The sequence below is a fragment of the Haliotis cracherodii genome, unplaced genomic scaffold (genome assembly GCF_022045235.1).
Source record: "Haliotis cracherodii isolate W230 unplaced genomic scaffold, xgHalCrac1.p SCAF_5, whole genome shotgun sequence".
Lineage (NCBI taxonomy): Eukaryota > Metazoa > Mollusca > Gastropoda > Lepetellida > Haliotidae > Haliotis > Haliotis cracherodii.
Genome location: NW_027266308.1, coordinates 68,970,628 through 68,988,130, shown reverse-complemented (window position 1 = coordinate 68,988,130; position 17,503 = coordinate 68,970,628). Strand labels below are relative to the sequence as shown.

The following is a 17,503-nucleotide window of genomic DNA, read 5'->3' as shown; positions in this document are numbered from 1 at the left end:
CCTTTGTTCAAACACAGCTACAAGTGTGGGTGAAATGCTGCCCAATATCCATTAGCAGTTGAAGGAGGAGACAGGGGTTATGGTAATGCAAGCCTAACAATTTCCCATTGTGGCAACAACAAATATTTGTAACGAGTCGCGCCAAAGCTTCAACCTTCTCGCTGTGGGTGATGACGTCGACGGAAACTCTGGTGGATGTGTGCGGCTCGGTGATGTTGATACCGTGTGTCCCCACCATCCTACTTGCCCCCCCCCCCCCCCCCCTCTCTCTCTCTCTATACACACCCACCACCCACCCACCCCTGCCTCCCGCACGACCGTCTTTACCACGGAAACATATTACCCATGTATCGTGAAATATAGACCCTGTAACGGTGAGGAGACACATATTTCAAAGCCGAAAACAGCGTATCTAGAGAAGGTAACGCTTGTTTATTTTAAAAGATTATTTAAAAAAATGTGGTTTCTGCCAGCAAAGGTGATTGGTTAGTCTCAAAACATGGGTTCTGTGAATTCTAATAGAGGATCGATTCATCAAAAAGTTTAGTTGGATGAGCAAAGCTCAATAAAAGGATTATTGGAAACAGCTGATCTGTGGTTATAAAAAAGGCACACGGCAGTACAGCTGACGAGACTCCCCAGATCCTAGCCCCACTGTATGACAACACACACTCTCTGCCTGGCCCCCAACTCCATAACGCAGCACAACTGTAGTCGCGTCATACCGCCCAGCGCCTGAAGTATCGCGAGACTGCGTCACGGCAAAAGCCTCAGTCACTCACACGCAAGCCTGGGACACGGACAGAGGGGATGGCAGGCAAGCAGTACACGGTCACGTGCACGGCGGTAGGGGACGGGGGAGTGGGCAAAACATGCCTCATGCTTACTTTCCTGACAGGAAAATACCCGGAGTCCTATCTCCCAGGATCTATGGACTGGCACAACGGTAAGTTTCTACACTTCTTTCTCAAGATTTAACATCTAACTTTCTACATGTTTCCTCAACGTTTATCATTATTCAAAGCCCTTTGACAATGTCGTATAGTTAATAGTTAAATCTGTACTATCGATAGGTAATTACTTAAAACTATCATAGAAAATATGAATTGATCCTTTCTGTCAACATATACAGGCAGTAGAAAGTTGCTGAGTTAAGCTCTCTTAAGTATACCAGTCATTAAGGAAGCCGCGCCTAGCGTGATGCACGCCATAAACAGGTCCACATAATTATATACAAAACACGCATCAATAACTCAGCGGTGAAAAATCCCGTCAGAAAAATGTAACGCTTTATAAACTTCCCCGTCTGCAAACATTCATTAGCATATAGGTACAACTGCCGACTTATTGTGAATAGTAATAAGATCAAAGCTAGCTAGTGAAGTGGGATAAAGCTGGCACAGCTTGTCGGAGGGCCACGTGGGGAGGTATTGACTGATAAATATCACAACACCTCTATATTGATTTTATTTGTATCAACGTAATCTTATGGCAGTTTTATAACTGCGTTAACACGTCTGCACTAGATCTCTGGCGGCCCCATCTTGCCTATTAAAATATACGATTTATTCATTATGCTGTTGACTGTGTCAAAAGTTAAAGTGTCACTTGTTGAAAAGCCATTGTTTTTAGGTACAAAAACACTCACGTTGTATCGTTCAGCTGCAAACGAGGCACTCGTTGACATGTTGCATTAATCCTGCATACCACGTGGCATGTTATACTATTGTTTTATGTTTAGAAAATATACATTATAACACCATACACATGGTGACAATGCGTGACCAGTCGAGAACCAGGTCTTTCCCATAGCAACTGGATCTAAGTGTGACCACTATTGCCTAGTATTTCCTCTGTGCCTATAGGAATGCTAATAGCGTGAAGTGCTATTGGTCGACCAGCTCATGTAACACGGCGTAATAACACCGAATAGGATAAACCCCGCTGCATGAGTAACAGGTTTTGTAACAAACTGTCATATTGTACATACATACAAAATGGGAATATTATGTGGTGTGCATATCAGAGCAGTGTCTAGGGCAGATAAGTTTGTTAACACATGCATGGCTTGACGCACAGCACAATGTAACACGATAAGAGTTTCGACAAATGTTAATAGGTGTTGATACAACATATTTTTGTTGCATTATCAAAAAAGTAACTCTAAAAACAGGAAACAACTTTATTTATCATCATGAGATTAAGCTGACAGATAAGATACGGAATTTCCTTGTACTCCGTTAAAATCATCGCTCAGTGACAACACAAGATGTAAATAAGTTCATCCGTTGTTTGTTTATCCCGAGGTGTCACTTGTCATCTAATTACCTATCACATATTGCGTCATCTAACGCAGCTGCAGATTGAACACGATTTCCTGTTGGATAACAATTTATTACCCGACGACCTCAATCAATATGAGGGATAACACAGAGAGCGTTCCTCTTACCGATCTGATAGCATTCCCGCCAATTTGGGTGACAACAGACGACAGTTGTTTCCGGCGAAGGCCACCTGTTGTGGGGGCTGGCAGCAAGGGAAGCTCCACACACCGGGCGACGTCTCCTTATCTTCCAAAAACGGCTGGTCCTAGGTTGTCTGTGGCGCGTGGCACTCGCACCCAGCTGGAAACTGTCGCGTGCACCACGGAACATAGAGCCAATTATATAAACACGTGACCAAAAGCATTCCTGAGTATTTAATGATAGGGCGATATGCAAAACAGGATGTCATTTTGTAAGAACAATGGTGCCTTGTTACCGACATACTGCGAGGAAATGGCAGTTAATTTCTCAGTGAAATATGAGACGTGTGTGTGAAACTTTAATATAGTATTTGGTAACACAAACAGAACCACAGTCCTAGCCACGTTATAGTTTGTTCTCGGCTTCGGATTCAGGAACTTGACAAATCTAAAACATAATCCAGGTTCTATTCACAAGAAAATGTTTCTTTTATGTAATTGTTATGTATAAAGAGATTAATGTTTACACATCGTTGGGGTAAGTAGAAATATAAAAAGAGGAACAAGTCCAAAATGCGAGCCTTATGCAAATTATACTTGTTCCTAATTGTCCTATTTACCGCGAAATGAAATAGGGGGTAACGTCACGTCCTTAAACCTATATAGCGAGCGGCGTGTATGGATGTGTGCGAGGCGGCATGCACTAGTCCGGACTAATGCCAGTCTCAGCCCACGGAGATACCACGCCACAGTTTAACATGAATACCCCACTCAGACACATAATACTGACTCCCAGCCGACCTGTCCTTGTTTTTGCTCTTTAATGCCGATATCCAGGTAGTGTAACAACAAGTACCATCTTTTGGTTTGACTAGAAGCGGCTAGGGATCTCCACTCTCCGAGCAGACGCTCTCTCCACTAAACCACTGAGGCGGTTATTTACAATACAGAATTGAATGTCATATAATGTCATTTTTTAATTATAATATTTAAGGCGTGACATCACTCACTGAATTAACTTTAGAAACTGCGCATGCAAGCCAATTTATCATACAGTGTCACATGCGAATGCAGCCACGCCCACACACAGCGAAATACCTTCTTTCTAAACCTAATGAAAAGTCATGCAAAAGTATGAGCGAGCAGTTACCGCATCCATACATGGAGCGTATTAAAAGTAGTTTAATACAGGTAATCTAATTTCTTTCATATTTTCATATACCAATATATCAGGGTTGTTTATCGCCAGGAAAAACTGTCTATAAATGAAAATAATTAAATATCCTTTTTGGACTTAATCCGGAGAGAGTCACGAGTGTGTCTGTCTCACAGCCGCTAGACCCGTTCTTCAGACGCGGCTATTGGAAGGCGACACATTGATTGAGAGTTTGGCAATTCATCCTACTTGTCATTGTATAAATATCTGTATTTCAGAGTTTGCCCACGTGACTCGGGAGCCGGTCAAGTTTGAATATGAGGGGACTTCCGTTTCCCTGAATCTGGTGGACACAGTTGGACTGGTAGGTTGTGTGTAGCAGGGTGTCCGTTGTGCATAAGAGGGTGTCCGTTGTGTATAACAGGGTGTCCGTTGTGTATAACAGGGTGTCCGTTGGTATAGCAGGGTGTCCGTTGTGTATAACAGGGTGTCCGTTGTGTATAACAGGGTGTCCTTTGTGTATAGCAAGTTGTCCGTTGTGTATAGCAGGTTGTCCGTTGTGTAGAACAGGGTGTCCGTTGTGTATAGCAGGTTGTCCGTTGTGTAGAACAGGGTGTCCGTTGTGTATAGCAGGGTGTCCGTTGTGTATAGCAGGGTGTCCGTTGTGTAGAACAGGGTGTCCGTTGTGTATAGCAGGGTGTCCGTTGTGTATAGCAGGTTGTCCGTTGTGTAGAACAGGGTGTCCGTTGTGTATAGCAGGGTACCCATAATATATAGCAGGATATTCATCATATATGGCAGGGTTTCATTAGTGAAATCTTTCCCAGTAAATGGCAGGCTATCCATATTATATATCAGGGTATCCATAGTAGACATCATGGTATCCATAGTATATAGCAGGGTATCCATATTATTTATCAGGGAATCCAGAGTATATAGCAGGGTATCCATAGCATATAACAGGGTATCCATAATATATATCAGGGTATCCGTAGTATATATCAGGGTATCCATAGTAGACATCAGGATATCCATAGTATATAGCAGGGTACCCATAACATATAGCAGGATATTCATCATAAATGGCAGGGTATCATTAGTGAAATCTTTCCCAGTGAATGGCAGGTTATCCATAGCATATACCAGGGTATCCATAGCATATAACAGGGTGTACATAGTATATAACAGGGTGACCATAATATATAACAGGGTATCCATACCATATAACTGGGTATCCATGGTATATACCATAGTATAGCTTGTTACCCCTGGTCTGTGACGAATGAGGCATAACAGTATAGTGGTGATTATACAACTTCCGCATACTGTTTACGCAGTGATTTTTTGAATATATTAATCAGTAATCCGTTTTCTAGTGTAACATTTCCTTCCGGTAGAGACAACAGCAACCGAAACCTTCATGATGTGAATGAACACTTCATGGTTACTATGACAACGTCACAACACTCATCTCTGTCCACACTGCCCCGAACCCCACGTCAAAGGCGTGACTGGGCCTAAATAACATGTTGTTGTTTCATGTTGGCAATATGACGGCCGCCTGTAAACATTCAGGTCTCAAACAGACAAACCAGTGATTGATACCATCAGCAACGCCCACACTAAACCGCCTCTTGCGAGAGACTACTGGGGGGAAGATCTAACCCCACCTTTTGTCTGCGCTTAGGAAGTTTTAGGAATCACGATACGCAGACACCAGTAATTGATAGGGTTTTTTTTAAATAACGGGCGCATTTATTTCATAACGCTATCTGTCATTTCGAGAAGCGATGGCAAACAACTTGTTATTGAATATACTGACAACAATGGATGTACCATTTTCAGTTCAAGGAAAGGTTTATTTATAGCTATTTGTCGAGTTATACATATAGTGTACATATCGTTTGAGACGATGTCCCTTTGACCACGATATGAAGGACGTTATGGTTGGTCATCGGTAGTTCGCTTGTCTCGAATGATTAACGTCGATATTTCATTTTCATTATATTTGATTACGATCTATATCATTTTGGTTACTCTCATGCTATTGAATTATATCAGTCGTGGCAGCAATACACTTATACCTTCCTCGCGCGTTAGCTAAAAGCGGCGTAAAACCATACTCACTGATTCTGGTATCTAAAACTGTGGACTGTACAACGGCAACATTGTCCCGTGAGAAGCGTGACTTGTTGACATACAAGAACATGTTGACTAGACTTGCACAAGTCTATGTGGAAATGATCATCCGCGGATTTATCATTCAGTAGCGACTTGGGGCAAGGCAAACGCTTTGTCTTCATGGTTTTCCTCTAGTCTGTCTTACAGACCCTGATACATTTATATCAACTACAGCCCATGCAAGTCTATAATGTTTGGCAAGTCTAGATTACTGCAGTATCAGGAAAATGAAGAGAATCACTGGGCTCCCTTTTTATTAGATTTTTATTAAGATAACTGAACAACTGTTTTTTTCTGTATGATATGTTCATTTCAGAGACTATATGTTAGTCTAGGTTTTCCTCGGTTATATACAAATGTAACGTATTTCACTGGTTAAATTATGAACATACGACACACACACACACACACACACACATACGAACGCACACACACAGATACACACACACACACGCGTCCTCCACCCTCCCATCAGACACGAACTTCAGCATCGACCTGTTTGGAAGTTCACGAATATACATATAATTGGAAACACGACGAGAGGAGCGATAACCGCTGACTGTTGGGATCATTCACGTTTCAATGATACATTTGTTATTTTTTATTTGGTTCAAACAGTGTTGTTGTATTATAAACATCTATGCGAGTTGTGACTCACGCCAATCAAACATGTTGGTTGTTTGACGCCAACAGCGCAGAGAGCGTGGTCCAACATTGAACGGAATGTGAATACCATGTGAAACTCGATAGCTGCTCAAATTTCATAATTGAGTGAATAAGTAAATTAGTGTCACCTCCTTAACAGTCCCACGGCTTCTCCCAGGACAGAAACAAATCCATATAAATTTTCCCACGTGAGGTATACAAACTCAGAGGTACGCAGGATAAGCGAACACTCGGCCCACTTGGCCACCCACTCAGCATGTCGAGGTATAAGTCTAGCTACTCGTCAAGTAGCCATTGATACAGTGAAACTTCGGACACATCAGTGATATAGTCCTGATTAACACCTGGATGGGTACGGTATATACTACTCAAAAGAAGTTAAGGGAACCCGATTCTTTCATATTACTGTCGGGGCTAGGTCACGACAAGTGGTTAAAGCGTTCGCTCGTCACGCCGAAGACCCGGGTTCGATTCCACACATGGGTACATTGTGTGAAGCCCATTTCTGGTGTCCCCCGCCGTGATATTGCTGGAATATTGCTAACAGCGCCGCAAAACCATACTCACTCATTAAAATGAAGTCGAAATCGGTTGATTCGGGTCTGAATATGGTTTGGTATGGTATGGTATGGTATGGTATGGTATCTTAACTTGGACCACTTCAGGTATATTTGCGCCCAGCTCATCAACTGTCTTTCAACAAGAGCAAAGTTTCTAATGGAAACGAGATTATTAACCAATCTGCTTCATGATCTACTTTATGTTTTAAAACGTCAATACACAATGTATGAATTAGATTTTTATAATATATACAATTTTTCCGATGCAGTAACGAAGTCTAATTTTGCCCGCTGAATTGAACCATAAAATATGTTGGGGCTCTAAACGAACTTTCTTTCTCAAGTACTGCACTTTTTAGTCTGATATGATTGTGGCCTGGGCATTCAATTAAATAATGTTTCACTGTTTCGGGAGTATTTTCATCAATGTGCTGTGCATTCACGGGAGACCTCTTTATCAATGACACTGCGTAAGTATTTAACCCACAGTGTCCAAGACGACGTCCAGGAATAATGACTTCCTCGCGTTACTATCATCTACGAATTGTTCTAATAGTTTACGCAGAAGAACACATCCTATTCATATGTCGGCCAGTTGTCCAAGCATCCCTCAGCTATTGCCAGCGCGTGGTGAAGGACCTTACTAAGATGGAGGACGGTCGGGTAGCCTAGTGGTTAAAGCGTTCGCTCGTCACGCCGAAGACCCGGGTCCGATTCCCCACATGGGTACAATGTTTGAAGCCCATTTCTGGTGTTCCCCAACGTGATATTGCTTGAATATTGCTAAAGCGGCGTAAAAACCATTCTCACATTAAAATGAAGTCGAAATCGTTTGGTACGGGTCTGAAATCAGATATTATGACGTAAGGATTTTGCAAGCCAGATTTGGATTTTGGGTTTGCCATCTCATTTCCATACAGCCCAACATGCGCTTGAATCCGGACAATATCACACGTAGTGTACTTAAAAAATATACCCAGCTTTAGTATTTCATAAACACTTCGTGAACCATTGATGCCAGAATCAATTACCTTAACAGCTGCGATTTCGTCATGAGCGCATTCATCAGCCCGCCTCGCAGCGCGGACATGTGCATCTGTCTCAGTGATCTCCCCTTTCATTCGACGACCTAGATCAAAGGCATGTACAGACTGCTTGAAATTATTGCATGTTTAAACTGACTACCACAACAAATTCCTGTCTACTTACACCGTTCCGGAATGTCCCGTGCACAGAGTTTATTTAGCCAGTCGATTCAAGGTTTATGATACCTGCTGTACGTCATAACGTATCAACATACTGCACCAAGTAAACACAGTTGTCAAACACAGGCACCGCCCACCGGAATCTAAATAATTCATAACCAAATCAAGTCCCAAACCCTGTGATATCAATACACAACAGAGGCAACATAAACACATGTGCTATATATGGTCCAAATATATGTGTTTGTGTGTACGGAATTTCAAAGGCATTCTACAGTACCATTTACGAGTTAGCAGTCAAGTTTACAACAGCTCGTTAGCGGCTGACGGGTATTACAAACCCGTGTCAATCAGGTATTGGTGACTGTGGGTGAGAACGCGGCGGTATGCTGGTAATGTGTCATGCTATTGCACAGTGATGATGTTGTGGAGATTGATGACAGGCCGTAGTCCCTCATTTACATGCCATCGTCACTTATACACGGCCTAGATGGCTGCACGACACCTGGGCAACACGGCCTGTCAATCACGTGCACTTTGGTTGAGTGACAGAGTTGTTGGTGAGAGGGTGCATCAGGCGGAGCTTGCCCCTCGGCAGAGTGAGTGAGTGGCAGGCAGGTCATGTCAACGTATCGACCACTCGGCAACCTATACAACCCCTCCATGGCAGACATGAAGGAGAGTTGTCTCGCTAGGATATAGGACGCTTGAAATAACAGTTGTCCCTTTTAAGAAAATAAGCTGACGCCCGAGTTGAACAGCAGCATATTTCTAGATGGTCGTTCCGCGGTGAACAGGGAGTTCACGTCAACACGTATCTCTGCGTAACACATGGAATAGAGGCTCCACACATAGACTTACATATTCACTGAAACTTCGTTTATGAAAGACGCTGTAGGAACATAACTGACGCTTGATCGTCAAGGTGTAAGTGTTGAAGCAGTTGGAGTTTATTTTTTATATTTATTGTATTAACGTGCTATATGCCAGGATATAAGAAACAGTCTCATGGAGTTGTCGTGGGGTGGACTGAGGATGAAGCTATATGATGAGGGTGGCCTTAGGATAAAGCTATGAGATTCCTCACAGGCGGGTTCACCACATATTCCTCAGGGGCGGGTTCGTCACGGATTTCTCATGGGTGGGTTCGTCACAGATTCCCCAGGGGTGTGTTCGCCACAGATTCTTCAGGAGCGGGTTCGCCAGGGATTCCTCATGGGTGGGTTTGCCAGGGATTCCTCATGGGTGGGTTCGTCACAGATTTCTCAGAAGTGGGTTCGCCACAGGTTCCTCGTGGGTGGGTTCGTCAGATTCCTCAGGAGCGGGTTCACCACAGATTCCTCATGGGTAGGTTCGTCACAGATTACTCAGGAGAGGTTCGTGTCAGATTCCTTAGAAGCGGGTTGGTCACAGATTCCCCAGGGGCGGGTTGGTCACAGATTCCTCCATGGGCGGGTTCGTGACAGGTTCCTCAGAAGCGGGTTGGTCACAGATTCCTCAGGGGCGGGTTGGTCACAGATTCCTCAGGGGCGGGTTGGTCACAGATTCCCCAGGGGCGGGTTGGTCACAGATTCCTCCATGGGCGGGTTCGTGACAGATTCCTCAGAAGCGGGTTGGTCACAGATTCCTCAGGAGCGGGGTTGGTCACAGATTCCTCAGGAGCGGGTTGGTCACAGATTCTTCCATGGGCGGGTTGGTCACAGATTCCTCCATGGGCGGGTTCGTGACAGATTCCTCAGAAGCGGGTTGGTCACAGATTCCTCAGGAGCGGGTTGGTCACAGATTCCTCCATGGGCGGGTTCGTCACAGATTCCACAGGAGCGGGTTCGTGACAGGACTTCCGCACCCATGTGTTGGCAGCACTAGATCGGTCCTTGTGGCTTTCACAAACTAAAATGGTAAACGTCTGCGGTTCTCTAGACTTCCCTTCCGCATTAGGCTGACACGCCGTGATATAACTGAAATATTGTCTACCCAACTGACTCCCTCACTCACTCATAGGTAAGACTTTGAATGTATTCTGAAAGTTATACCATATGCGTGTGATAAATATTTATAATAACTGCTATGGTCCACGTTTGCAGGACGAGTACCAGAAGCTGCGGGAGAAGGTATGCCACAACACTGACGTATACTTGGTGTGCTATGACGTCACCAACCCGTCCTCCCTGGATCGCGTGGAGCACCACTGGGTGCCCGAGATCCGGGAATATTCCCCCACTGCCCCCTTCCTCCTCGTGGGCACAAAGACGGACGCCAGGAACACCATCACCAAGGACGCTGACCCCAAGAGTCGGTCCATCCCCGTGGAGGAAGGGATGCGGAAGGCGGAGGAGCTGGGCGCGTTCGGCTACGTGGAGTGCTCGGCCAAGAGCTGTGTGGGACTACGGAGAGTGTTTGAAAGTGCGGCTCTCGCCTATATGGACAAGTACGTTCCCGTGGATACCAAGAAAAAGAGTTGTGTGGTATCATAGTCGACGTTGTAACTCATCTGTCAAGTCGACGGCTGTGTCAAGGTGCTGAGTTTATACTGGTCTGAATTGTTATGTCTGGCTCCTTGCGAGCGAGGTTTCGACCCAATGATAGCCTTGCTCCAAGGCTGTATTGAACGAAAAGTCCATGGATGTGTGGGAGTTCTATCCTCCTAATAGGCAAGTCTAGATATGTGGACAGTACAACCAGTCTCTTATAGGGACAACTTGTTATTATTTACATAATCTAGAAATTATGATTTAAGCTTATAATTATTACCTTAGAGACCTGTGCAAGTCTACGTCTATGACGCCTAGGGCTGTGACGATTCACCGATTGTCGGTGTATCGTGATACTGTGTGGTGCGTTACCAATACCGTACCGTGATGTCTGTATAGATCCAATTGATACAAGGAGTACATGTAACACTGTATAATTATTTCGAAACAATGCGAACAGGAGTTGTTCAATGGTGGACTTGATATCTCATCCTGCCAGAACATCTACTTCACATGACACTGGTGAGATTGTAGGTGTCGTTAGTACTCGTCACAGTTGTGTATTGCAAACCGTTCTATCATCCACGTGTTTGCCACTCTGGGTCATCCTCAGTTATCTAGGGAATTATATTTCTTTATTCTTTTGTGATAAATGATATACTCACCGCCAAAAGAAACGCGAACAATAGAAACATATAGAGAAGTTTGTTCGTTGAGATGTTTCCAATGTGTTCCACTTAATGACAAAACTAACAGTCAGTCAAGTGTTACCACAGAGGGTCTTTATTCTTATCACGATATGCTGCACGTAAATTACAAACTTTACACACTAATCCTGCACGAGACAAATGGTGCATCTCAAGTCATGGATCTATGACGTCACATGTGATGCGTACATGAGTGTCGGTTCACACAACATACCAGTACTAGTATGTTCGATGGTGCATTGAACCAATCTAATATCTCTTGAATTATGATTCGTTCTTCATATTTTAACCGACATGTATGGTATTCGCGTTACTTTTGGCGGTGAGTATAGAATGACGATTTTATACACTCGATAGTCGAGGGTGCTTTCGGGTAGAATATAGAATAGTACTTACCTGAGAGCATCATCAAATTGATTGTGTTATTCAGAATCTTGCCTCGAAATTAGGTGTTCCTGCTGGTCTGGTGACCTATGTGTACAACTGTGTTGGAATATAGTGATACAACTACCAGCTTGTTCATGGTGTATGCTACTAGCGGCAGCTAGACCACCACCAGGATCTCTTACCCTACAATGTTGTATTTGGCCCAGCAATCAGAATAATTCAAGGGTAGACGGCGGATCATGTGGATATAGGCACACATGGGATATCACGATGTGGACTAGACGGTTACGTTTAAGCTATATCCTTGCTTCTATTGTACGAGCTCCATGGAGTCCAAGATGACCACGAACCTGGTCCAGAGGCCGCGTTGATCATACTGACCTGGTCGGATCCGAACTGATGCATCAGAGACCAACCCCACCTCCCAGATTCGACCTGATACATCAGAGACCAGCCCCACCTCCCATATCCGACCTGATACACCAGGAACCAGCCCGACCTCCCATATCCGACCTGATTCATCAGAGACCAGCCAGACCTCCCATATCCGACCTGATACACCAGGAACCAGCCCCACCTCCCAGATTCGACCCGATGCATCAGAGACCAGCCCCACCTCCCAGATTCGACCTGATACATCAGAGACCAGCCCGACCTCCCATATCCGACCTGATACACCAGGAACCAGCCCCACCTCCCAGATTCGACCTGATGCATCAAAGACCAGCCCGACCCTCCCAGATCCGAACAGATGCATCAGAGACCAGCCCCACCTCCCATATCCGACATGATGCATCAGAGACCAGCCCGACCCCCCAGATCCGACCAGATGCACCAGAGACCAGTGCGACCTCCCATATTCGACCTGATGCATCAAAGACCAGCCCGACCCTCCCAGATCCGACCAGATGCACCAGAGACCAGTCCGACCTCCCATATTCGACCTGATGCATCAAAGACCAGCCCGACCCTCCCAGATCCGACCAGATGCATCAAAGACCAGCCCAACCTCCGAGATCCGACCTGATACACCAGAGACCAGCCCCACCTCCCATATTCGACCTGATGCATCAAAGACCAGCCCGACCCTCCCAGATCCGACCTGATGCGTCAGAGACCAGCCCGACCCTCCCAGATCCGACCTGATGCATCAGAGACCAGCCCCACTTCCCATATCCGACCTGATGCATCAGAGACCAGCCCGAACTCCCAGATCCGACCAGATGCATCAGAGACCAGCCCAACCTCCCAGATCCGACCAGATGCATCAGAGACCAGCCCAACCTCCCAGATCCGACCAGATGCATCAGAGACCAGCCTAATCTCCCATATCCGACCAGATGCATCAGAGACCAGCCCGACCTCCCAGATGGCGACCTTATGCATCAGAGACCAGACCGACCTCCCAGATCCGAACAGATGCATCAGAGACCAGCCCGACCCTCCCAGATCCAAACAGATGCATCAGAGACCAGCCCAACCTCCCAGATCCGACCAGATGCACCAGAGACCAGCCCCACCTCCCATATTCGACCTGATGCATCAAAGACCAGCCCGACCCTCCCAGATCCGACCAGATGCATCAAAGACCACCCCGACCTCCCAGATCCGACCTGATACACCAGGAACCAGCCCGACCTCCCAGGACATCCGGGCTACTCTACCAACACGGACCAATATTATCGGGACGAACACGCGCAGAACTGACACCAATATGTGCCACAAACACGGATCTCATATGGACAACTCTGTCTGTCAGACACTGGGCGCGGTGTGACACAATGCTAGAATTTACTGTCGCTTGAATTGGACGTTTCCTGATGCTCTGTGCCCGCTGACATCACTGCGGAGACAGGAAGTCCCCCTAGAGGGCCGGAAAGGCTGCTCACGTATAGTTATGAATATGTTTGAATTGTCCTGTACATGTTCGAGACATATATTACATTGCGATGAAAACACCGTTTGTGACGAGGGTTTATCCTTCCATGTGAAGTATATATGATATTAGATAAATCCAATGTTTTATTTCACGTTATCGGAAAAATGTATAGTGTTGTATGTGAAACCCTTCGCTTTATCATAAATATGAATCATTAAGTCTGTTATCTGTTATTTGGAGAGAGAGAGAGAGAGAGAGAGAGAGAGAGAGAGAGAGAGAGAGAGAGAGAAAGAGAAATATATTTAGGGCCTGTAATTCTACCTACAGACCGATATATATATATATATTTTGGGCGAGATAACCTTTCTACAAATAGATATATATTTAGGGCGTGTTTACCCACCTACAGATCGATATGAATTTAGGGCGTGTTTACCCACCTACAGATCGATATATATTTAGGGCGTGTTTACCCACCTACAGATCGATATATATTTAGGGCGTGTTTACCCACCTACAGATCCATATATATTCAGGGCGTGTTTACCCACCTACAGATCGATACCTATTTAGGGCGTGTTTACCCACCTACAGATCGATATGTATTTAGGGCGTGTTTACCCACCTACAGATCGATATATATTTAGGGCGTGTTTACCCACCTGCAGATCCATATATATTCAGAGCGTGTTTACCCACCTACAGATCGATACCTATTTAGGGCGTGTTTACCCACCTACAGATCGATATGTATTTAGGGCGTGTTTACCCACCTACAGATCGATATATATTTAGGGCGTGTTTACCCACCTACAGATCGATATGTATTTAGGGCGTGTTTACCCACCTACAGATCGAAAGATATTCAGGGCGTGTTTACCCACCTACAGATCGATATATATTTAGGGCGTGTTTACCCACCTACAGATCGATACATATTTAGGGCGTGTTTACCCACCTACAGATCGATATGTATTTAGGGCGTGTTTACCCATCTACAGATCGATATGTATTTACGGCTTGTTTACCCACCTACAGATCGATATATATTTAGGGCGTGTTTACCCACCTACAGATCGATATATATTTAGGGCCTATTTACCCACCAATAGACTTATATATATTTATGTCAACCTTCCCACCGTCCGATATGTCTAGGACCTGCTACATGAAACATAAGCTGGTTTTGTGCCCTGTTAGTGAGGCATGTGGCGTATAGATGGCTGACTACTCGTTTAACATAAGGTAATGTAGGCAACAGCAGGTTAATTCATTTGTCCCTCAGAGTCGCCCGTATACCTGATTGTATTAGTGGTGTCAAGTTGGCAGAGACAGCTGTGTTGAGTGTGTCTCCCCGGCCAGGAAACCAACTCGGGTGCAGATGCTTCAAAACTGTCTGTACAGAGTTGTGTCCCTTACTCGCCAGAATCTATGTGATGCGTAACATGGGTACTTTCCCCGGCATCATCAGCTGACACTATGTGACCTTATTCCACTCCACCCAGTTTATGACTGGACATGTATCAAGACATTGTACCTTAAAAATATAATGTCATCATATGTGTATCACTGGGTACAATCGGTGCTGGAAGATCAATTCGAAATCTCCGATTTAAGAGCGAGTGTATTACAAACGGCGTTCAGGATGAGGAAAATCAGCTTACATTGTCTATATTTAAATATTTTATGTTGGTGGTGTTTTTAAGATAACTGTTTTTTTCTGTACGTAGAGAGTTCTATCCCGGGACAATTGGGTAACGACATAAGGTCTAGAAACTCGGTGATCTCGTATACGTTAATGATGTGAGGTGAAAGGGGAGCTAAACGTCGCCTTCAAGATGAGTGCAGGTATACACGATGTCAGCGTGCGTGGTCGGGCGGGGACAGCGCACACTACCAACTATAAGGATGGCTAATGTGTGTGTGTGTGTGTGTGTGTGTGTGTGTGTGTGTGTGTGTGTGTGTGTGTGTGTGTACTATTCTGGACTAAGGCTGGTTTCATAGTGCTAGCCTTCTGGGGTACCACACAGCAGTTTAACATGAACACCCCACTCAGACACAGTACATTGACTCCTCGCCCTAGTTTTATCACCTTGATGCCGAGCGCCAGGCAGGGTAGCAACGAGCGCCAGGCAGGGTAGCAACAAGTACCATCTGTAACGTCTTTTTGTATAACGCGTAATCGTTTGTCCGTTCAATTGCATTCTTGTTATTTTTCAATAATGTGGACTTGTACTGAAATTCTGAACATTAAACAACAGGGTGTTGATGACTGACAAACGCTTGCTAAACGGGGTCAGTTTGTACGCGAGAGAGAGAGTCCACAACCAAACATTTGCATCGCGCTTCACAAGACCGACGCCGCTCTATTGGACGGTAAATATAGGGGAAACTCAGCTTCGTATTAATAGAATCACAAGTTACATATAACTGCTAGATACAGAGTGACACATGTGTTTAGAATGGTCACACATACAAGACATGTTTAGATCTAAACATGTTTAGGAATGTGTTAAAATCATATACGGAATACACATTTAGTGTGTACATGTAAACCTGTTAAGGGTCTAAACGCATGAATGAGCGTTCGTATCACAGCCTTAAACGCCACATATATACAACATCCCCATCATCTAAACATGTTTAGAGTTGAAGAATGTTTAAAGTTTAAACGTGTTTATATTCTAAACATTTTTAGATTATGGGGTGTGTATATGTTGCATTTAGACTCAGATTAAAGCCCATTCACGTGTTTAGACCCTAAAGGTGTTTAGATAAAAATTAAACTCGCTTAAATAAAGTGCCGATCATAAGGTATTAAGTCAAATATGGATAAGATGTATAATATGTATTGAAAGTAGATGCCAATCCGATTCACATACACCACCATGACGTAGTTGAGTGACAGATAAAAGCAGATAATTTCCATGTAGCCCACTCATTTACCCCGCTGAGAAATCAATCGTAACACACCCTGGGTAACTTGCTATTCTCGCATAAGTATCGTTGAGCTGAAAAGAGCCGATATTTGTCCGTGCATTGGGTAAAGGGAAGTAACTTGGTTCGTTTGCGTCGTCTGCTAGCTGTCCAAATGGCTGAATGAAAGCGTTTTACTAAGAGAAACGTCGGACATATATTCCGGGTCTGTATGAATGAATGCCAGTGAGATAAATTCGTTGTCCGCCGATCCCTCGGGGCTAATGGTGTGATGTACCCTGTGTGTGAACCTATGTACATCACACCCAATATCCGTTGAGATCGGTTGACAACGTATAATGCACAATGACAAAACGTGGCGACGGTGTCTTCTCAGGAAGTAACTATAGCGTAGACTCGAGATGCGATCAGTCAACAGGCTTTCTTCCTCTCTAGTTGTCACTGGGGCGGCCCGGGTACGATTCCCTGCAAGGCTACACTATGTGAAGCCCATGTTTGGCGTCCCCCGCCGTGATAATGTTGGAATATTGTTAGAAGCATCGTAAAACCCAACTCACTCACTCAAGTTGTTATTACACAAAGGTGAAGACAAGGGGATGCTCTCCGAAACACCTACTTCCAGGCTTCACCTCGATCACACGCGTTGCAACGTCCTCGAAACGAAACCCTTGATAATGAATTAAGTTTTGAACTTGGACTATTTGCACATGACGACATGTAAACCTAAGTTGCTCGCCTCGTTCTTTCGTTGTTTTTACACTGTGAACTGCCGCGTGTTTGCAAACGTTTACATTGAAAAAGAAATTGCGTGTACCTATTGAGGGACCACGTGAATATCAGGGTTAGAATTGGTCTTCAGTAACAAATCCGGACGGAGTCAGGCCACGTGG

General features: G+C 44.7%; 2 protein-coding genes across 2 annotated transcripts; both read left to right on the top strand.

The window, feature by feature from the left end:
- The first annotated feature begins 768 nt into the window (after nt 1-768).
- LOC139442218 (cdc42 homolog) lies at nt 769-12,694 on the top strand. The gene is made up of 3 exons (XM_071223001.1): nt 769-946; nt 3,899-3,984; nt 10,317-12,694. Exons 1-3 carry the CDS (start codon nt 811-813, stop codon nt 10,704-10,706), a joined length of 612 nt encoding a protein of 203 aa, XP_071079102.1. The 5' UTR covers nt 769-810; the 3' UTR covers nt 10,707-12,694.
- LOC139443872 (uncharacterized) lies at nt 12,197-12,745 on the top strand. The gene has a single exon (XM_071224764.1). It carries the CDS (start codon nt 12,197-12,199, stop codon nt 12,743-12,745), a length of 549 nt encoding a protein of 182 aa, XP_071080865.1.
- Nucleotides 12,746-17,503: the final 4,758 nt, after the last annotated feature.